Raw genomic sequence first — 22,224 nt, forward strand, 5'->3', positions numbered from 1 at the left:
TGCTGGGCGTCGTCTAACCCTTCATCCCCTTCACACTGACACTGGCTGCACTTCATCCGGAAACTTGAAGGACTGCTGGATTTGTACATAACAAATGCTTTGTGGTGCAACCTGTGCTCGTAAATGTCCATTGTCTCTGATGCCTTTCGTTTAATTTAACCTTGAATCTTGTGTCCTGTGTGGGTCGCTGGCTGAGTGATGGAGCGTTATGGCAGAGTTCTCCTGCAGGGAGACCACAGGGCTCAGAGTCAGAGGTCGCACACATTGAATGATGAGGTATAAATCATGCACTGAGGGTTTGTAACACACACTAGCACACATATGTGGACCTGAGTCTGCACTGGGTCTCTGTAACACACACTAGCACACATATGTAGACCTGAGTCTGCACTGGGTCTCTGTAACACACACAAGCACACATATGTAGACCTGAGTCTGCACTGGGTCTCTGTAACACACACTAGCACACATATGTAGACCTGAGTCTGCTCTGGGTCTCTGTAACACACACACTAGCACACATATGTAGACCTGAGTCTGCTCTGGGTCTCTGTAACACACACTAGCACACATATGTAGACCTGAGTGTGCTCTGGGTCTCTGTAACACACACTAGCACACATATGTAGACCTGAGTCTGCTCTGGGTCTCTGTAACACACACTAGCACACATATGTAGACCTGAGTGTGCTCTGGGTCTCTGTAACACACACTAGCACACATATGTAGACCTGAGTGTGCTCTGGGTCTCTGTAACACACACTAGCACACATATGTAGATCTGAGTCTGCACTGGGTCTCTGTAACACACACTAGCACACATAACTACCACACATATGCAGATCTGCGTCTCTTAAAACACATTCTGAGCTCTGAATGTATTTCACTATCACAGACCTCTTTCTAAGTTATAGAAAATAAATTGAAGTTCTCAGCCTGCCACTCCTACAGGAGCACTCTAATCACTTAAAACACTTACACTGGACAGAAGTTTCCCTTAAATGCTGATCTCGAGTCAGTTTTGTCTGACCACATTACACTGATGTCCTTTCTACACAAATGCAGATCTGGTCACAGATCAGTGGTTAAGGGAATCTTGCATTTGCTCTGAAGACATAGAATGGTGTGTCATGGTAGCATTGCTGTCCTTGCTTTGTAGTTCATCCTGGCACTTACAAAGTGTGTCACAAATCCCCAGAGCTTATCACCACAGTCTCATTCTATTTGCCTTTTTTAACAGAAATTATTTTTTTTAATGCTGATTCCTTAATGTTGTGTAAATGTGGATGCAGTGCTGAATTATCTCTCTGCAGAGGAGTAAAGTAGTTATAGTTTTGACAAAAACTGCTATGACTGTGTGGGACTACCTGGAACATAGAGAAAAGCATGGGAACAGACATTAAAGAAGAATAAAATATTTTGAAATAAACCCAGAGCCGCCGGTGGCGGGGACGTTGAGTGTTTGCACGTGTGAGCCTCTGAACCCCCTGAGCACCCCGTCGACCTTTTGTCTCCTTTTAAAGGTGAAAATGAGCTACTCCCAGTTGAGTCCCTAACTAACAGATAACTGCCACTCTCCTAAACACCTCTAATACCGTCACGCTGGCAGAGGTGCTAGCAATGCTGTGTAAATGTGTGTGTGTGTGTGTGTGTGTGTGTGTGTGTGTGTGTGTGTGTGTGTGTGCTTGCAAGGATTGGTGTGGAACCCAGCAACCTTGAAAGCTAGAATGCTTGGAAACCATGCTGACTGGCCTGTGCTGACTGGACACACAGGTGTACTATTTGATCTAGTAGTATTATGTGATAATACAACATTGACACTGTAGTCCCAGTTCTAGCTGCTTCTGTGTCACAAATATCAGTTCAGTAGTAATTGTGTGTAGTGATACAAACGGAGCAACTCCTACCTCTCCGTCAGTATGATCTGCAGTGCTGATTATGGTACACTCGTGTATATCTGGGAATAAAAGAGGGAAGAGGCATTGCTCTTTCCTGCACATAAAGCCACTCGAATACCTCTGCTAGCTTGCTTTGCCTCGCAGTAGAACTCCAGGAATAACAAGCATGTGCTGCCATCTACTGGTAGCTTTGTGTAAGTTAAATCTCAGAAACCAATTTGGGTGCATTTTCACACCTAGTATTAAATGTCATCTTAAACATGAAGATAACCATAAAGTGAAACCAGCTCTACAATCTTGTCATCTTAATCTCAGCTATGATACATTGCTTGAGAATCATCCAAACAAATCTTCACCTCATTTGTTCTCTCCTGACTCCTGATCTCACACCCCATCCTTCACTGGCTACGTGGTCATTAGCGACGTCATCGTCTGTTCCCTCATTAGTGCTTAAGGATTATCTGCTGCTCTCAAACACCCAGTCTAAATCAACAGCCTTTTCTGGACTTGCAGACTCATGATTTGTATGTGCCCAGTACCTCAGACGTGCGGAGGCTTGAAGAACCGTCTAACTCCACCCTTTAAGGGGCATTGTGCTAACGTTTTCAAACTTCCACAGTCTGCTTGGGACACAAAGTTCAGCTGACTTTGCTTGTGGAATTACCCTAAATGCATAGTGAAACAAATGTGAGGACAAGCAAAAGGAAGTGGTTTAATAAAATTTAAACAAAAAAATATATATTTCCAATGTCAGTAATATGGAGTTCATGTACCATGATTGTATACTTTATTTCAAGCAATTATTGCTTTGTCTCCTTTTTTTGCAGTTTAAATTTGTTAATTTAGCATTTTATCGCAAAGACCTGAGACTTTCCCTGAGTAGCATGTTCTAGTTTGAATGGTCAGACCAACGCCGTTATAGTTTATCCATTTCAGAGAAAAACCCAGAAAGTGTTTGTTTTGATGAGGCACACTTTGGTTTTGGAGTTCTGATCAGCCAGACCAGATGTAACTGTCTGAAATCCACAGGTTTATTCATCTCCATCTTCTTTTATGCCCCCCTATAGGTCATCTTAAGATCCTGTCCCAATAAATACAAGTTCCACTGTCTTGTATTGTATACTGTAGATGGTTTAGTAAAACATGAGCCTCAGATTTACTCCCTTAAATCCCTTGCAAATAGGCCTGCCTCTTTCCCTTCATCCACCAATCTAGATTCAGATAGTCTGTCAAGCCCCGCCCGCCTGAGCGTCAGCCTATCGGATTGGGAGGATCAGCTCGACAGACTGCAGCAGGTGGAGCTGGCGCGGTCAGCGCCCATGTCCCGGTGGCGAGCGGGCACTGTGCAGGCCTGGCTCGAGGTCATCATGGCCATGCCCATGTACATCCGCGCATGTGCTGACAACGTCAAGAGCGGCAAGGTCAGAGAACGCACCAGAACTGTTGCACTGAGGCGTGTTTGCGCACGCTGTAGACAAATCCACCGTATGCTATAAACCATAAAGGCCCAGATGCTCACAACCTGACTGCCCCAAGTGCTTCTCGAACAGCTCCATGGAGCCCAGAACACAATGCCCTTCAGCGCTCTATCAAACCTCACAACATGCTCCCTAATGAACCAGACATTAGGGAAGCTGAGCAGTGACAGTAGGGTACAGAAGTGTGGACCGTCCGCTGTCTCCACAGGAGTGGCTCGAGAAACACTGGTATAGAAGGTTAAAGACAAACTACTCACCTACAAAGCATCTAAAGGGGACCACCAAAATAAAGTGTTACCCCAAACTATATATATTGTTTGTTATTCAGCCATATTAATTGATTTCATATATCTTGTATATTTATTATAATACATATGTATATGTATATATATATATATATATATATATATATATATATATATATATATATATATATATATATATATATATATATATATATATATACATATATATGTATATACACACACACATACATATATATATATTTGTGTGTGTGGATCTAATTGACAACCCAACAACTGAATAGTTTTGAAATCTTGTACACAGAAATTATGTTTAGAGAAGGAATAACACCTGTTGTTTAGGGGAAACAACTGGAAATCTAAATCACACTCTGGATTGTCTCATAAAGGTGTAGCAATGTTTAGACTGTTAAAGGGACATGGGACGCAGTTGAATACATCCTGGGCTCACTGAGCCATTCTTCAGGGTGTTTAGAGGAGTGCATGAGGGCATTACCAGCTTATAATGCTCCAAACACTGTACTGCTCCTGTTAAATGTTCTCATGTGCACTGGCCTTAGTATGTCACTGCACCTGCCCCTTCTGTTACAGCTCCTTTATGTTTAGTGGTTGGCAGCAATCACTGAGGGGTGAAAGAAGCTTGTGGCTTTCTCCAAATCATGATTTTGGATGTAGACAGTGGGTGAAAGCTCGTCTGACCACATTTCCCTCGACCTCCCGCTCCGCTCGGGGGCTTCTTGTGCTAGGCTATGATTAGCAATTGTCCTGTTAAGTGCCCATCTGTCTCTGTTAACTTGTGGCCACAGTTCCTCTATGATGAAGTAGAACCGTAGAAGACCAGATCTACTAGATCCTCTTTGGATTTAGTAGATCTGGTAATGATTTTTTGAGACCGTTCCTATTGGCACATTCATTTTCCAGGTTTTGGGACAGGTGGACCTGCAGTTCAGGAATGATGCAATAAAAATAAAAAGCACTGGTGTGTGTGTGTGTGTGTGTGTGTGTGTGTGTGTGTGTGTGTGTGTGTTAGGTGATGTTAGCCTTAACTGATGCAGATCTGGAGAGTGGTTTGGGGATAAGCAACTCCATGCACCGCAGGAAATTGCGCCTGGCCATCGAGGACTACAGACAGGCAGAATCAGGACAGGGGTGAGACATTTATGCAAAAAAAACCTGATCCATCCATCCATGCTCTAATCCATTCTACAATGTAAGCATACCTAAACACACCCAGGTAAACACAATACAAGCAGACTGACCACAGTATTACACTTACTTTGTAAACCTGAAATATCCAGGTCTGTTGCTGTGTGTGTGTGTGTGTGTGTGTGTGTGTGTGTGTGTGTGTGTGTATGTGTGTGCGCGCTCTCTTAGACTGTCTAAGGCCTCCGAACTGGACCACCACTGGGTGGCACAGGCGTGGCTGAGTGACGTAGGCCTACCGCAGTACTCCCAGTTCTTCCACACCCACCTGGTAGACGGACGCCTGCTGGGCACCCTCACACGTGCCGACCTGGAAAAGCACCTGCACGTGTCCAAAAAAGCCCACCAGGGCAGCCTGCTACTGGGCATGCGGCTGCTCCACATGCTTAACTTCAGCAAAGAGGTGCTGACCAATAACACACACACACACAGACACACACACACACACACGCATACATGGAGCATTCTGACAACACACACTGTGCAATGTTGTGTGCACTGCTGAAGGTGCTGCAGATGAGGAGGGTGGAGTGTGAGAGTCATAACACGGACCCCGTGGTCTGGAGCTGCCAGCGTATTATGAAGTGGCTCAGAGACATCGATCTGAAGGTACACGCAGAGCCTGAGAGTAGCGGAGAACAGAGAGAGCGTTTACTTCCATGTGGAGATGTGGTCGTGGGGAGATGATCTGCTTGTGTGTTATTTGCAGGAGTTTGCTGACACTCTGCAGAATAGCGGGGTCCATGGAGCCGTAATGGTGCTGGATCCTTCCTTTAACACTGACACTATGGCAACGGCTTTAGGTATCCCAGGAAACAAGCACATGGTGCGTCAACATCTGAGTGAGGAAATGAAGGCCCTCCTGAAGGCTGCACGGTAAGGGACAGAGGGAGCAAGGGGACAACAACCTGCATCAGATTCCAGCCATTTATAAACTGTTTGCATGTTTTTTTTTTATCTGTATCTTCAGACAGGGGGTGGAACAGGACATGGAGCCGCTGGGAACTCCTCCTACTCTGCCCCGTCCGAGTTCTTTGGGACACGCCACAGGCAGTCGCCATGGTGACCAACTCTCCCACAAAAAACTCACAGTCAAGGTGTGAGCATTGCTTGTGACAGGCGTTCAGAAGAGGTGGGGCGAGGGTGACGGTTAGAACTGAAAATTCAAAATGAAATTTTTCTTCCTTCCCCATAGCCTCCAGTAAGCTTCAGCCTGAGGAGGCCGGGTGAAGAGGACATCACTTCTCTGAGCTCTGGGACACTGATTACAGCCGGATGTGAGGAGGCACCACCTCAGCCAGAGAGCAGCCCAAAGAGAACAGCCCAAACAGAGCAGCCCAAACAGAACAGCCCTAAGAGAGTGACCCAAACAGAACAGCCCTAAAAGAACAGTGCATGCAGAACAGCCCGAAGAGAGCGACCCAAGCAGAACAGCCCAAACACAACAGCCCTAAGAGAGCGGCCCAAACACAACAGCCCTAAGAGAGCGGCCCAAACAGAACAGCCCAAACAGAACAGCCCTAAGAGAGCAGCCCAAACAGAACAGCCCTAAGAGAGCAGCCCATACAGAACAGCCCTAAGAGAGCGGCCCAAACAGAACAGCCCCAAGAGAGCGGCCCAAAAAGAACAGCCCAAAAAGAACAGCCCTAAGAGAGCGCCCCAAACAAAACAACCCTAAGAGAGCAGCCCAAACAGAACAGCTCTGAGAGAGCGACCCAAACAGAACAGCTCTAAGAGAGCAGCCAAAACAGAACAGCCCAAACAGAATAACTCTAAGGGGACAGCTGTAAGAGAAAAGCTTCCTGACACTGGGACCACTAATGGCTAACTCTGTCACCTTAAAAACTAAAAATATATAAAGGCAGTATATGGTTGCCTGGTTGATATAGATTTATATTTGACAATGGACAAGTGTTTTGGACATTTTTCTAGTCAAGATTTTTTGCAGTAATGTTACTAAATGTATTTTTTGCCTCGCAGTCACCAAGGTGAGAATTAGACAAAGTTTATTCACAAAAATGTGCATCACTTCCTCCCTTGACTTCCAGTAACGCTGCATCTGAACACTCACCCGAATATTTTTTTTCATGAACCCAATAAGATGTATTTATGCACATGTTTTCAATGGCCATGCTAACAGTAAATCTATTGAAAAGTCTATTTAATGTGAGTGACATTCTGTAATGCAACACATTTGGATTACTGCACACCTGCAACCATTTCCAAATACTACAGTTCTGGCTTGTTGTCTGGACATAAACCAGGCCTAATAAACCCCCTACAAACCTCCCCCCACCCACCTGCACACACACACACACACGCACACACACAAAATACTGGTTCTGAAGACACTGGATAAACTTATTCCTAAGAGGCATGGGTGGCATAGGTAAGGTGTAAAGGTGTAAAATATCCATGACCAACATTACTAAGCTCAAGATGAAACTAAACTTGTGAATGTGTAACGAGCTGTGAAGACGCAGACGCATGTGTAAGGGCAAACAAGTAATTATTTTATGTAAATCCACAACAGATCCAGAGACACAGGTAAGAGTAACTGAAAATGATGCACACAACTTAGACACGGTATACCCAGCGAGGGTTTAGTACACAGGCTGAACCGTAGCAAAACTTCACAATTAAACAGACTTGTGTGTGATGGAATTTATAGGTTGGAATTTATAGGTTGCAAGAGTCAGATGGAACCAGTTAGAATTCCGGGGAGGATGATCTGTTCAGTCTATTGGCTGACTCGCTCTCCCCGCCTCTGTGTCGAGGATGCTGGGAAGTGTAGTGTAGTGTGGGCATCCTGACAGAATGGAAGACCTTAGAAAGGGTATTTGAATCAGTAACTCATCTTGTACCCTGACTCACATAATCCTTTAATAGCAGTGTGTGTGTGTGTGTGTGTGTGTGTGTGTGTGTGAGAGAGAGAGAGAGCGAGAACAGTGCTCTTCATTATCTTTCACCACAGTATTACACAATTACTTTCTATTAGAAGTATTCTCACTGTGAACTCATGATGTTTCTCAGTCGCTCCCTGTAAAATAAATGGATTAGGCCTATCTACAATCTTTTTGGTAACCCTGTGATTAAAACCTGACTCTGATGAACAGTTAATGGGACTGATGTGATGAGCAGGCCCTTGTGACCCATCGTACTGCTCATAAAGTTAGTTAAACACTGCAGGATCATCGCACTCCGCCGGAAAAGCTACCGTTAATTTAGTGGGTGTTATTTTCCCCAGAAACACACTAACAATACTTATTAGTATTAAAAATGTTAGTTCGTTTTTATTCTTAACCAAAACACGCGAATAACTGCCCCAATAGCCAACGTAGCGGGACCTGATTGAGCTGACGTGTCGAGGCGTTAGTTTAACCCTAGTGTCGAATAAACTGCCAGTTCATGTTTTCAAATTTTCAAAAAATGTCATTAAAATAACAGCACTAAACACTTTTTTTTTGGGGGGGGGGGGGGGGGGGGGGTATTAAGACTCTTGTTTTGCCCAGACGAGGCTGACTGTAGCGCACAGCCAAAGGGTTAAACCAGGGGCGGCGACATTTAACACATTTTATTACTACGGAGTTAAAGGGTGAATAAATTAAAGTTTTGTCCGCAAATAATCGCGTACACTTATTGTTGGGTCACTTGTGTTAGTAGTGTTGTAAGAATGTAATGTTGAGTTACTGGTTTTAGTACTTCTGTGTTCATTTCCCTGTGAAGGACGCAGGTATTGTTTTCTGGGTTGTTCTTCACGAAATGCCCAAGCGGCTCTCACTCGCGGGTCTGGGTTGAATCGATGTGTAGGTAAGGAGCATGACCAGAGTTTCTCAACATTTTTTGGAGTTTCTCTACATTGCTTGTAATGGCTTTATTTTCATTAACATTAACATGAACAAACTTAACATTCTTTTTATGCTATATTGAACGTTAAAAGTTGCATTAATGTGATTTTATGTTGTTAAGGGCGGGGGTTAAATCACAGCCCTGCAGAATCTATTTACTATGGGATGTCATTTCTTTTACTTGATTATCGATGTTAAACTTACCCTAGTTTACCTTGAAGACCCCACTAGACGCCACAGTGCTCGACTAAGGAATCTTCTCAGTTTTAGTTTTTAATTCGTTGTTCGACGTTGTTAACGTGGCCCAGGAGATTTTAGTGTCTCTTAGATCTTGGGCGTTACCGTCTGTGAAGAGAAACACACTCCATGGAAAGGACATTTTTCTTGATGAGCAGAAGCGATAGCTGCAGTTGAGTTTGTGTCAGAAGTAAACTGTCCGTCCAAAGTTCGTGTCTCATTGTACTCTGTCGTCAGTCGTTGATTTCTAGATGGTCCAAATATATGTGTATGAGTAGGAAGGGACCCATTACGCTCATTTGAGTGGTCATTCTTTTTTTTTTTTGGTCAACTAGAGAATATTTACATGCTTCAAGGTTCCTCCCTGCCCTCCATCGAGCTAGTTACACTCTCTTGCATGTTATTTGGGTTTAGTAACGTTACAAATACTTTACAAGGTTGGTATATATGAAGATAAATCTGTAGCAAAACATGAGAGCGTGAAGCACCTGATTTGAGAACTTGTAAATCAAAATCTGTATGTGTATTTTTAATTTGAGAACTTGTAAACTAAAAGTTGCACTTGTATTCTTGATGCGAGAACTTGCTAACTAAAAGTTGTACTTGTGATTTTAATTTGAGAACCTGTAAACTAAAAGTTGCACTTGTAGTTTTGATGTGAGAACTTATAGAATAAAAATCTGAGCATGAATGTAAAAAAAATCATATCTTCATATCTGCCCGCCTTGACTTTTGCAACACATTTCTCGGTGTATGTGTTGCAAAAACAGATTTGTGCACTTGTATGGGGAAGTCGGAAATGGGACAAGAATCGTGATTCAGCTTATTTTTCGGTGCAAAAAGAGAAGAGTTGGAGGCAGAACAATTGCGGATAATTCCTTCTATGATGGCACAAACTAGCTAGTGACAGGTATTTTTCTAATAATTATTATTTGTCTATGCAATGAAACATCATAATGACATTAGATTCAAGTTTTCATCAAGTGCCTTTATTGATCATATTCTAGCTGTCTAATATAATTTGCCATGCTTGTGTAACCCTATAATTTGAATGTCACTATTATTCCAGGTCTCTTTTCCAAGGGGTGGGAAGAAAGATAGTCGGGTTACAAGTAAAGTAGAATTCTCTTTATTTCCAGCCGAACAGCTCAGGACAGGATAACTGGTAGTAGAAACCACACACGCTTCTTCTTCCTCTCTCTTGTGCAAGCACCAGCTCCAGCTCCCAAGGTGTCCCTTAATTACCGTCTTTTCCGGATTATAAGCCGCTACTTTTCCTTCCACGCTTTGAACCATGCGGCTTATACTGAGGTGTGGCTTTTCTGTAGGTTTTTCACCCATCAGGGGGCTGAGCACAAAGTGATTCAGGTGGTAGGTCAAAGGTGTAAATCAAAGAAGAAAGTGCTCATTTTCATTTAGCACATACATAACAAATATAACATATTGCATCACCTTACATTTTAACCATATATATTAACTATTCATTTTAAACTATGAAATCAACTCTGAATAATAAACTAAATATATACAGTGTATATCCCCCTCACACTTGTATCATTAGAAAAATATTGCAGTTAAAAAACCATATTGGTGTTTGTGCAATCATAGAAGGATTTTACGCAATTGTTCTGCCTCCAATTCTTTTTTTTTTTTGCAGCTAAAAATAAGAGTCACGATTCTTGTCCCATTCCCCACTTCCCCGTACAAGTGGTCAAATCTGTTTTGCAACACGTACACCGAGAAACGTGTTGCAAAAGTCGAGGTGGGCAGATATGAAGTTGTGCTGAATTCGTGTACATTTCCTGCCAGTTATTTTTTAACATGCACGCTCAGATTTTTATTCTACAAGTTCTCACATCAAAACTACAAGTGCAACTTTTAGTTTACAGGTTCTCAAATTAAAAATACACATACAGATTTTGATTTACAAGTTCTCAAATCAGGTCCTTCACGCGCTCAAGTTTTGCTACAGATTTATCTCCATAGGTATCGTGTTAAATGACACTGTCGCTGTAAGGGCCACTTTGTGGGTGCCATGGGTTCAAGTCCTCTCTAGGTAAGTTTTAGAAAAATCCACAAAGAAAATTGTCAAACTTTTTTTTTCTTAACAAACTTTTAGTTATTACATTGTGGGTAGGTGACTCATGAAGTGATACTGAAGAGTTTGAGTATGAACAGTAAGGGAATTAAAAGATGGGATTTTGGAACTACATTACATCTGATACATTTTAACTGATTTTTAAAGGTAGTGTGTAAAGGTAGTGTGTGAAAAGCAGCAGTTCAGTAGTAATAAGGTTTCGAGATACACCAGATACTTGTATGCACAGGTTCGTTATTATGGATGGTACTGCTTTAAGTTTTAATTAATTAATTAATCAATTTGTTCAAATACAAATCAGAATACTATATTTCAAATATGTATGTATTTTTTGTGTTTTAAATCAAATGCAAATCTAATTGGATAATTAACTGAATTCTATTGAAATACAGGTATATTGTGCAGTGAGAACTGTAGCATCTCCATGGTATGTTCTATTATCCCATACTGTTATTTTCTGGTCTTTTTGGAGGTAAATTCTGTCACGCATTTTTAAAGCCATTCAAAAGCAGGAAAGAACTTGTACTTCCTGGCAGAGGGAGTGCACAAGATCTTCCACAGAATTTTCCACATTCTGGTGTACTCACCAATGCTACATGCACTGACATGCATTGGACTAAATATGGACATGTTTTAATGTGCTGTGCAATTGTCATGACATCTGGTTCCCAAATGTGTTGCTAGGATTTGCAATTCTATCTGGAAGAGTGAGACAGGCTCATGGGAAACTGTTTGCATTTTACCAATTGCCGTCCTGGAGCTGTGTGTGGGTGGGCATTGATTCAGCAGTGTGTGTGTGTGTGTGTGTGTGTGTGTGCACAAGTACGTCCACGTGTGTGTATCCTTGCGTGTGCACTTTTAAACCCCTTGTAGTGGCACCACACGGTTCTTATTCCCATGTCTTTCCATTTTATGAAGGTCATATTATTGCTTATAAAAATAGTTTTGTTGATCACCGATGATTGTATTATTCATTCTGTATTTCTACAGTTCTCCTTAATTGGATCACATGCTTTACATTAAGTGTCATTCACACTTAGTAAGTCAATTTCATACTTGAATACACTGTAGTTTAGAAAGAACCACCAGGACTCAGCAGGTCAAGACACTAGCGTAATTGTAAGCTGCAAGATTGATTTATGAGATCTAATTTTCATAAACAACGTGGTCTTCTCAAACAATGGAAGAGACGTGAAGGTGGCATGATTAGCTGCTCTGTGGCAGCCAGTCCAGAGCAGCACAGAGGCTAAAGCTCATTGTGCCACCTCTGCTGTTGCCATATGGTGATGCACAGCAGGTTGCACAGGAGCAGATCCAGATCTGGAGATCATTCTGGTTACACTGAACCTACTTTTCTAATCACTTCTGACAGTTTCTCCAAATGAGACAAAAATCTGGCCATTCACGTGGCAGTCATATTGTATGGCTATCCTTGAATAGCAATTAATTAATTAATATAAACATCTCATCCTCCAGGTAGGATTGGGAAGTATTCGGCATCAGGTTATCAGGAATTATTACTTGTAGGGATAAAGGAAAAAAGGCTGTCATTCAAGGAAGAAGGAAGTTCACTATAGATAAATCTGAAATTCAGTAATTACAGGTAGACCCAGAGGAAATCAAATGCTAGTTAACCAGGTTGTTACTAAGGACTAGAAAACAGCTTGGATCATTCTCAGGTTTCTGATGGTCAGCAGGATTAGTAAAAACTTGAGAAATAAACCATATTGGAAATGGCCTTTTCCAAATGTTCACGTTACATTCAGCGTTACTCTTGTTCCAAACATCATTTAGAATCATTAAAGCATCTGTTTTTATTCTAAAACCTGCTGCAGGCTGCCCCTCTTTCTGCTGTACCCACAACTGTGACTGAGTCACGTAACTGCTGCCGATTTATCAGTGCTGACCCTAAAACCAGATCGTCACAGAAGAAAGTGAGATTCACCAGACTAAACTTTCTACAGCCATCTAGTTTGATGGGCTTCTGCCTAATTCTGCTCGGGTTCCTGTTCTTGGCTGACAGGAGCCTGATGTCTTAGGCTGTTCTGCTGTTATCTTCAGTCCACCTCAAGATTTGACATGTATGTTCTGAAATGCCAATTTGCATAAAAGGAAGGATGGGAAGGAATCTAATTAATAGGCTTTAATAGCATTTTGCACCTAATTTAAAAGAAAACAAGATATTTATTCAGATTACCCAGAAAGCATTGTTTAATTTAGCTATGAACATTTAAATAATTTATTACTTTTAATTGTATTATTATTATTTCTGAGATGTGTACCTGCCTTAGTAAATTGGGGGACATGTCTTTAAAGATTTGTCTACAAAGCACTGACTTTGTCTGATGGATGCCACAATATTAACTAGTAAGAATGTTACCAGTAGGTCTGCAGGGGATATTGATATTTTCAGGGCGTATACACCCCCCCCCCCAAACCCCCTGCCCCACAATGCATCCTCCAGGTCGCTGGCTGTATGGCTTTCTGAAGTCCGCTTTCATGCTGACATAGTGTAATGCATCCAGGTGCACTCGGAGAACGCGTCATCCAGCGGTGCCAAAGTACATGTTCTGATGCCGTCAGACCTTAGAACCGCTGTCATCAAGACGGAATTTCCCACCTGGCATGTGGCCTTACACACATTCTTCTCTACTGTATTGAGGAACCGTTTCCTTTGCTAGGAAGTGAGTGACAGCATGACTAGCTGCTTCCGTCTTTCCCTGTCAGGCTTATACTTTGTCCTTTTTGCAGAAGCCCCAGACACGGTTGTTTGTTCTTAGCCAGCTTTTTTGCTAAAGCCAGTTGAGCAATTTGACAGTGTAGCATATTTTGCAGAATGGTATATGCACAAACGGTCATAAAGATTCGTTGTCTGTCCGTCTTTGGCACGGATTACATCAGCACAAATCCTGCACACCACTTCAGTGTCTCTTGGATGACCTATTTTTCTAGGCCCAAACCCAAAGTACTGACAGTTGGGTGATGTGGTCCCTTTTTTAGCGACCAGGTTTCTTGATACCATCGTCACATCTCTGTGACTAGTATATGTAGATGGTACAGAGGAGAGACAGAAATGATGGAAAGATAGGAGTGGGGAGGAGGGCCTATGAATGATCTCAAACATGCAGCAGAATAAAAATAGTCATTAATTAATAGCAATTAAGGTATTAAAGATATTCTTTGAATATCGTTGAAAAGTGTAAAATAATGTAAAAGTATGTAAAAATGTATATTACCTACCGTTCCACTGTAGACATCAAGATGGTGCCAGTTAGTCACTGTCCAGACCAAATCTAACATTTGGAAGGATTTTCTCATGGCTGTACAACTACTAGACTTTGCAAATGAAATGTGTTAAGGTGTGTGTGTGTGTGTGTATATAAATATATATATATATATATATATAAGACCTTCTAAAAGAATTAGCATATTGTGATAAAGTTCAATAATGTAATGATAAAAATTTTACTTTCATGTATTTTAGATTCATTGCACACCAACTGAAATATTTCAGGTCTTTTATTGTTTTAATACTAATGATTTTGGCATACAACTCATGAAAACGCAAAATTCCTATCTCACAAAATTAGCATATCATGAAAAGGTTCTCTAAATGAGCTAATAACCTAATCATCTGAATCAACAAATTAACTCTAAACACCTAAACAAGATTCCTGGGGCTTTTAAAAACTCCTAGCCTGGTTCATTACTCAAAACTGCAACCATGGGTAAGACTGCCGACCTGACTGCTGTCCAGAAGGCCATCACTGACACCCTCAAGCAAGAGGGTAAGACACAAAGAAATTTCTGAACGAATAGACTGTTCCCAGAGTGCTGCATCAAGGCACCTCAGTGGGAAGTCTGTGGGAAGGAAAAAGTGTGGCAGAAAACGCTGCACAACGAGAAGAGGTGAGCGGACCCTGAGGAAGATTGTGGAGAACGGCCAATTCCAGACCTTAGGGGATATGCGGAAGCAGTGGACTGAGTCTGGAGTAGAAACATCCAGAGCCACCGTGCACAGGCGTGTGCAGGAAATGGGCTACAGGTGCTACATTCCCCAGGTCAAGCCACTTTTGAACCAGAAACAGCGGCAGAAGCGCCAGACCTGGGCTACAGAGAAGCAGCACTGCAAATTTTGCATGTCATTGGGAAATCAAGGTGCCAGAGTCTGTAGGAAGACTGAGGAGAAGGAAATGCCAAAATGCCTGAAGTCCAGTGTCAAGTACCCACAGTCAGTGATGGTCTGGGGTGCCATGTCAGCTGCTGGTGTTGGACCACTGTGTTTTATCAAGGCCAGGGTCAATGCAGCTAGCTATCAGGAGATTTTGGAGCGCTTCATGCTTCCATCTGCTGAAAAGCTTTATGGAGATGAAGATTTCATTTTTCAGCACGACCTGGCACCTGCTCACGGTGCCAAAACCACTGGTAAATGGTTTACTGACCATGGTATTACTGTGCTCAATTGGCCTGCCAACTCTCCTGACCTCAACCCCATAGAGAATCTGTGGGATATTGTGAAGAGAAAGTTGAGAGACGCAAGACCCAACACTCTGGATGAGCTTAAGGCCGCTATAGAAGCATCCTGGGCCTCCATAACACCTCAGCAGTGCCACAGGCTGATTGCCTCCATGTCACGCCACATTGAAGCAGTCATTTCTGCAAAAGGATTCCTGACCAAGTATTGAGTGCATAACTGAACATAATTATTTAAAGGTTGACTTTTTTATATTAAAAACACTTTTCTTTTATTAGTCGGATACAATATGCTAATTTTTTTTTTTTTTTTTGCCAAAATCATCAATATTAAAAGGCTTGAACTACTTCAGTTGTGTGTAATGAATCTAAAATATATGAAAGTCTAATGTTTATCAGTACATTACATAAAATAATGAACTTTATCACAATATGCAAATTTTTTTAGAAGGACCTTTATGTATGTATGATGTGTGTGTGTGTGTGTGTGTGTATATATATATATATATATTAGGGGTGGGCATAGATTACATTTTTTAATCTAGATTAATCTCACTGAAATCTTGAAATTAATCTATATTAAAATGGCTCATATGCGTGCTACCCAAGTAATGACTAAAAGTCAGTTTTTGAGATAGGGTTTCTTAATACAGAGGGTGCATTAGACCAGGGGCTCATCTCCTGTTTTCAAAATGCATCAATGACTGCTTGAGGAAGCTGTTCTACTTTGATACTTGAAGAAAAAAACATGCTCAATAAAATGTAGGCTACTCGTGTTCAACGGTTTATTCAGTTAAACATGAATTTGTAAGCCTACATACTGTACATTAAAAGGGGTTGATAACATGGTTATTCAGCTAAACATGATATTTGAAATGTAAGCCAACATTTAGTACATTTAACCTCACGGACGTAATTTTCAAAAGTCAGTTTTGGTCCTCTGCAGTTTTAACGGTTAAAAAGAAATATTTAAATAGCGACGAATCTAGCGCTAGGACCATGCAGAAAACGACCGCTCCGAGCTCCGCTCCGGTAACACTTTACGTTCCTAAAAATGAATTTTCCATGAAGCAAACCTGGCGACTTCGTGGCTGCATCCATGTAAAAACACGTACGATTTGTAATTCACAGGTTTGAAAACTCGTTCTCGCCCCTACTGTGCAATTTGGTTAGGAATACAGCCGAGCTAAACTATCAAGTTGAAAGTCATCATAGTTTGCGATTTCAAAATAAGAGCGGATAGCGCGATTGAAAAAAAAGATTCCTAAAAAAAGAAAACACTTTTCAAAACAGCTCGCGGGCCAGAAATAGATAGGGCCACATGCGGCCCACGGGCCGCTATTTGAGTATGGGGGGTCTATAGTCTTTTCTTTGTACCAGTTGACCGCTGGTCATTATATCCTTCATTTGGATCGAGTCACGGGTTTTTGGTTTGCGCACGTTTTCTATTAAACCATCCGTTTTCCCTGAGACTTGCCGTGATCGCTTCCTTTTTGTTTCGCTTACCCTGCCCGTCACAATATATATTTGGTTTTAGTGATTCCTGACTTGGTGATTTGAACATCTCAGTATTGCCAGTATTAGGCAGGTGGTCTGATGCATTGTATGAAGAGTCAATTGTGTGTATTTTATTGTATTTCCAAGGACCTTGCGAAAAGTGCTGAACAACAAGAAATATTTACTTTTTCAGTTGTAAAAAAAAATCTGCTCAGCTTTCCTATCAGCTCAAACCAGTATGGCTGTTCTTCTCTGACCTGTGATCAGCAAGACATTTTCATCCACACAACTGCCACGCTTGACCTTGTGCTGCTGCAACATGATTGGCTGATTGAATAATTACTTTAATCAGCAGATGCACAAATGTTCCTAATAATGAAATATATTACCTAAAAAGTGAGCATATTTGTAACTCTGGCTGTGATTGCAATGATATACAACTGCAAATATCTTGGGCAACCGAGAAATAAGTCATTTATCTGGGCATGAAGTGTGCAGAAGAACACTATAATACATAAAAACACTACCGCAGTAAAATACTTTGGCAATTGAACATTAGTATTATAAAAAGTTGTTTGTTTCCTATTGGAAAATATAGTTGTAAACATTCTGTTCTACTGTTCTGCATGGCACAGCAACAATGATGCAGTCATGATTTACAAAACCAAAAAAATCTCCAAGCTTGAAAATGACTTCAACTGTATTTTAGTTGCAGTTGAAGAGCTTCTTTTGTCTCTTGGCAGTTTGGGCAGTACGCCACCTTATCTGAAGTCAGAGAGCAACACTCTCGTGACAGTCAGACACTAACAGAGAATGAAGAGCAGCCAGCTTCGGTGGAAGAATCCTGGAAGGTTTTATTATTTTGTTTGTTTGCTGTCTTCTTTGTGTAAGCAAGTAAATATTCATATGTTCATATAAATACTCATATTAATATAATCTGGAACTTTAAACACAATCTTCTCAGGTGCACAGTGCTGTACTGTTTCCAATGTGAGTTTAAGATTAGCGTTTTTGAGTAAAATAGTCATCATTGTTAATGTTGACTAATTGTGCTTCTTGTTTTTAGGTCAGAAACTACACGCCAGAGAAAGTGCACAACACAGACACCTCTCCAAGAGCATCAGGATGAGATTAATTGAAAGACGCAAGTGCGGGAATGACTGAGACAGGCGTGTATCTGAGAGAGCCACCATACCCTACAGGGGCCGGCCTCCTCCGAGCTCCGGCCAGAGCAACAGCATGAAGTCTTGCTGTCTGTGTGTCATGACTGCTCTGGGCCTGGGTCTGGTGGTCATAGGTGTGATCGTGACAATGTGGAACAGGGACTCGCCCACGAGCAAACACCATCGCGGCACGGGCTCCCCCGAAATCTCCTGGTCGGGGGTGTCGTTGTGCATAGGCATAGCCTTTCTGCTGCTGTCTCTGATATTCAGCATACAAAAGATACAGTGTACACGGGGAGAGCAACAGTCCAGCGACGGCGTGCCCTCTTCAGCAGGGGGGGGCGAGAGGTGAGCGAACACACCGCAGAGGCGGGGCTTAACTCCAGCTCCCGCCCAGCCGCAGAACGAGCACGCTCAGTCAGGACGGGGAAGTGAACGCGTTACAGGGGTTCAAACACAGACCCCGATGCAGTGGTGTTATTGGAGCATTCTAAAGACATTTGGCACAGTCAGTCTTGCTCAGAACACGTTTATTCAAGAACACAATAACCTTTTCGAGGTAGAGATGGAGAGACGAGCTGCAAACAGTTTGCTTGAATTTATTTGTAAGGGAGCAAACAGACACGTAAATAAATGGAGAAATGGGATAAATTAGTTTCCATCATTGGAGGCTGTGTGGTTATTCACCCGGGGTAAAACAGGGTGAGATCAAGTGCTACATTGCTACACGGTGTACCTTGATTCAGCTTAAATGAGCTCCATTTTCAATTCAGTACATGTCCTCTCTCAATGCTAATTTCATTTGCATTTTTCAACACTATTAAATGTATTGTAAATTTGTCATATTTACCCCATACAGAAGAAAAACCCCTGTTCATATATGAACAAGTGAAAACATTTATGTTGAATGCACAGAATACAAAGCTAGAAACCCATTCTATGCTAAATGTTTTTCAGTGCATAAATCGTTGAAACAACCCCCACCCTAAAATATGGGGGGGAATGAAAGCATGGTCTATTTGAGTAACATATGTCTGTATTTGTGTATGTGTAGGCAAAGAGAAGCTGAATGCTTTGCTGTGCCCAGTTATGAGGAAGTGGTCGACAATGATCAATACACTGTTGGACATCTCTCTGAACCAAATTACTGCACCACCGACCTTCCAGCCTATGAGGATGTGATGGTGACAGATTGTGGGACGGAGTTCTCCGATAAACTGTGCGCGCGACCCGCCCAGACTCGACAAGACGCACACGGTTCTGTCCCGCAGCCTGCACTGATCCGTAGGAACGAGACTCCAGGACTCGTACAGGAACCGATCACCCCTCCGCCGCAGTACGACGCACTTCCCCCTGAACTCCACCGCGTCACACTTACCAGTTGTTCACTAAATCTGAAGTGAGGGGAGGTGCTCTCACTCTGCAGTGACATTGTAAACGCCTCCAAGTGCATCAGTGGTGCTGTCTTCATTATAGTGCTCCCATTCAGAATGGATATGGGTGTCTGATTTTAAAGGGACAACAGTAGAGTTGGATCAGAGCCAAGAGTAAAGTTATGATGTACTTTATAGCTTCCATGCCATCAAAATATGTCTGACCTGTAGGTGACTTAAACAGTCAAGTTTTCAAGAAGCTTCCACTGATCCATAATGCGAGCTGCTGTTCTTATTAATCTCTGATATTTTAACCAATTGAAGCAATGGATTGATGCAAGTTGTGACCGGTGCAACAAGGAGGGCTAGCCAACTTGATGCAATTCACGAACATTCCTTCCTTGTATGAATTAACTGTCCATTTGAAACCTGTTGGCACTTCTGATCATCAAACCATCATGTGAAATGCTGGTGAATGGCCTTCTCAACGCACTCAATCCATATGTCGTAAACGTACACCTGAGGCAATACGGCAGTTGGGACTTCTTATGAACACCACTGATTTTTCTCCTATTTTTGCGGTCACTGACCCAGAGGTTAAGGTTACAACATTCACCTCTATGATGGGGTCTATTTTGGATACAGTAGTCCCATTAAAGAAATTATCAATTACGAATAAAGACAAGCCGTGGATGACAAATTAAACATCTGTGTGCAAATTAAACATCTGATAAAGGAGAGACGGTGCAAGTTTTGCTCTGGAAACAAAACTGCTTACAGAAACCTACAGTCACTTACAGTCATTGTTAGAAAGATCAAGACAGCAAAGCAGGAATACTACAAGAAAGAGGTGGAGGAACTGCAGTATTCTAGGTCAAAACAGTGGTACAAATCCATTATAGCACTAATGGGAATGGAGAATCGTAAGCAAGCCGTAATATCATAGGATCCCGAGACCATGCAGCAGGAATGTGATACGTTGGCTAAGCACTTTGCGTCAGTATGGGATCAAGTGGCTCAGACTACTCCCTCCGAGGAGGAGGTTACCAATCAACTTTTGAATGTTCCTATACCCTTCCTAAGTATTGGACAGGTCAAAGCTAGACTCCGTAGAGTCAATGGGGGGAAGTCGACTGGACCTGACTGTATACCCTCTTGGGTTTTAAAGATTTTTTATGAAGAACTGGCACCTGTGTTGAGATTTTTTTATGCATGTATACGACACAGTAAATTTCCAAAGCCGTGGAAAGAAGCTCTGGTCAAAGCTGTTCCTAAGAACGGTAGGCCTAATTTTCCAGTTGACTATCGTCAAATATCCTTAGTCAGCTTTGTTGGCAAAGTGTTTGAAGGGATCCTAAGAGATGCCCTTCTGGAGGATATAACTTCCAAAATTGCTACTTCCCAACATGGTTTTATGGCAAGAAGATCAACTGTGACTGCCTTGATCCAGATTCTTCAAAGCTGGCATGAAGCACTTAATAATCAACACAAGATGGATGTTCATGCAGTGTTTGTTGATTTCTCACGAGCATTTGATACAATAAATCACTGTCAGTTGCTTCATACATTGGCTAGTATGGCCATCAGACACCCCCTCTGGCTTATTGTTAAAAGCTATCTGAGTGACAGAGTGCAGAGGGTGCAGTGGGGATCCTGTGTATCTGAGCACTGTGCAGTACCAGCTGGTGTTCCACAAGGAGGAATGTTATCTCCATTACTTTTTGTTATTTGTATTAATAGCCTGGATGCTCATCTGCCTACTTCTCTTATTCCAGTGAAATATGCTGATGATCTTACAATCACAGAGTTTCTGATGGGGTCTCTACCAGGCTTGACTCAGAAAGCCCTGGATTCTGTGGCTAATTGGGGACAGTTGGTTGGTTGGTTGGTAATTGGTTATTAGTGCTAGACATCAGGATAATATTCCCTCTCCACCATCTCCAATCATTTCTGGCTAAAATATCAGTAGAGTCACTACTTTCAAACTATTGGGAGTCCAGATTTCATCTGATTTATCCTGGGACACTCACATCAAACATATGATTATAAAGACAAGACCAAGGATCCACTATCTTGCAGTGGCTAAAAGAGCTGGTCTTCCATGTGAGGTCCTCCAACAAATATATTTGACTTTTATTCGTCCAGTCCTTGAGTATGCTAGCCCTGTTTGGGGTGAGCTGACCAAAAAACTCTCAGAGGAGTTAGAAAGGGTACAAAAGTGATGCTGCAGGATTATTGGCATCCCTTCATCATCTCTCCCACTACTAGGGTTGCCACCTAGGTCTGACAAAAAACAAGGACAAATTAATTTTTTTTTTTGCCGGGACCGAATATTAAAAAGAAGGAAAACCGGGACAGCCCGGGAAAACCGGGACAGCAACGTGAAAACCAGGACAGTCCCGGCAAAACCGGGACAGGTGGCAATCCTATTCACTTCGTCGGCAGCGGGAATATGTAGTACCCTTGAGCAGATCTAAAAGACATGAACTCTCTTTTATTCCTCGTGCTCTTAAATTGTTTTTTAAGTGACTGAATTACTATTTTATGTTTTAAAGTTAATTTAATTAATTTTGATTTTTATATTCTTTGTTGAATGTTTGACACATTTCAGGTCTCACTGCATTAAAATGTTTTTTTTTTTATGCTGGCATGTCCTGCCTTGTCAAATTGAATAAATGATACCTGATACCTGA

The 22,224-nt window shown here is 42.0% G+C and overlaps 2 protein-coding genes across 6 annotated transcripts in view; both read left to right on the plus strand.

Annotated features, from left to right (window-relative positions):
* kazna (kazrin, periplakin interacting protein a) overlaps positions 1–7,002 on the plus strand; it is a 35,424-nt gene extending 28,422 nt beyond the window's left edge. For 3 of the 4 annotated variants that reach the window (XM_076989697.1, XM_076989696.1, XM_076989700.1), the window contains 7 exons: positions 3,114–3,319; positions 4,670–4,788; positions 5,014–5,245; positions 5,350–5,451; positions 5,552–5,718; positions 5,813–5,939; positions 6,038–7,002. In XM_076989697.1, coding sequence (XP_076845812.1) covers positions 3,114–3,319; positions 4,670–4,788; positions 5,014–5,245; positions 5,350–5,451; positions 5,552–5,718; positions 5,813–5,939; positions 6,038–6,226 — 1,142 coding nt within the window. In that variant the 3' untranslated portion in view covers positions 6,227–7,002. The remainder of the gene's footprint in view (positions 1–3,113; positions 3,320–4,669; positions 4,789–5,013; positions 5,246–5,349; positions 5,452–5,551; positions 5,719–5,812; positions 5,940–6,037) is intronic. The other variant, XM_076989699.1, reaches the window with a different exon arrangement.
* Positions 7,003–8,385: 1,383 nt separating this feature from the next.
* LOC143491041 (transmembrane protein 51-like) lies at positions 8,386–22,224 on the plus strand. 2 transcript variants are annotated; one of them, XR_013125069.1, is made up of 4 exons: positions 8,386–8,652; positions 17,739–17,881; positions 18,062–18,506; positions 19,213–22,224. XR_013125069.1 is itself a non-coding variant. In XM_076989701.1 (3 exons), exons 2-3 carry the CDS (start codon positions 18,235–18,237, stop codon positions 19,559–19,561), a joined length of 621 nt encoding a protein of 206 aa, XP_076845816.1. In that variant the 5' UTR covers positions 8,390–8,652; positions 18,062–18,234; the 3' UTR covers positions 19,562–22,224. The 2 variants fall into 2 exon arrangements, 1 of the variants encoding a protein (XP_076845816.1); XM_076989701.1 differs by lacking the exon at positions 17,739–17,881 and having other exon boundaries at positions 8,390–8,652.

The sequence above is a fragment of the Brachyhypopomus gauderio genome, unplaced genomic scaffold, assembly GCF_052324685.1.
Source record: "Brachyhypopomus gauderio isolate BG-103 unplaced genomic scaffold, BGAUD_0.2 sc69, whole genome shotgun sequence".
Taxonomy (NCBI): domain Eukaryota; kingdom Metazoa; phylum Chordata; class Actinopteri; order Gymnotiformes; family Hypopomidae; genus Brachyhypopomus; species Brachyhypopomus gauderio.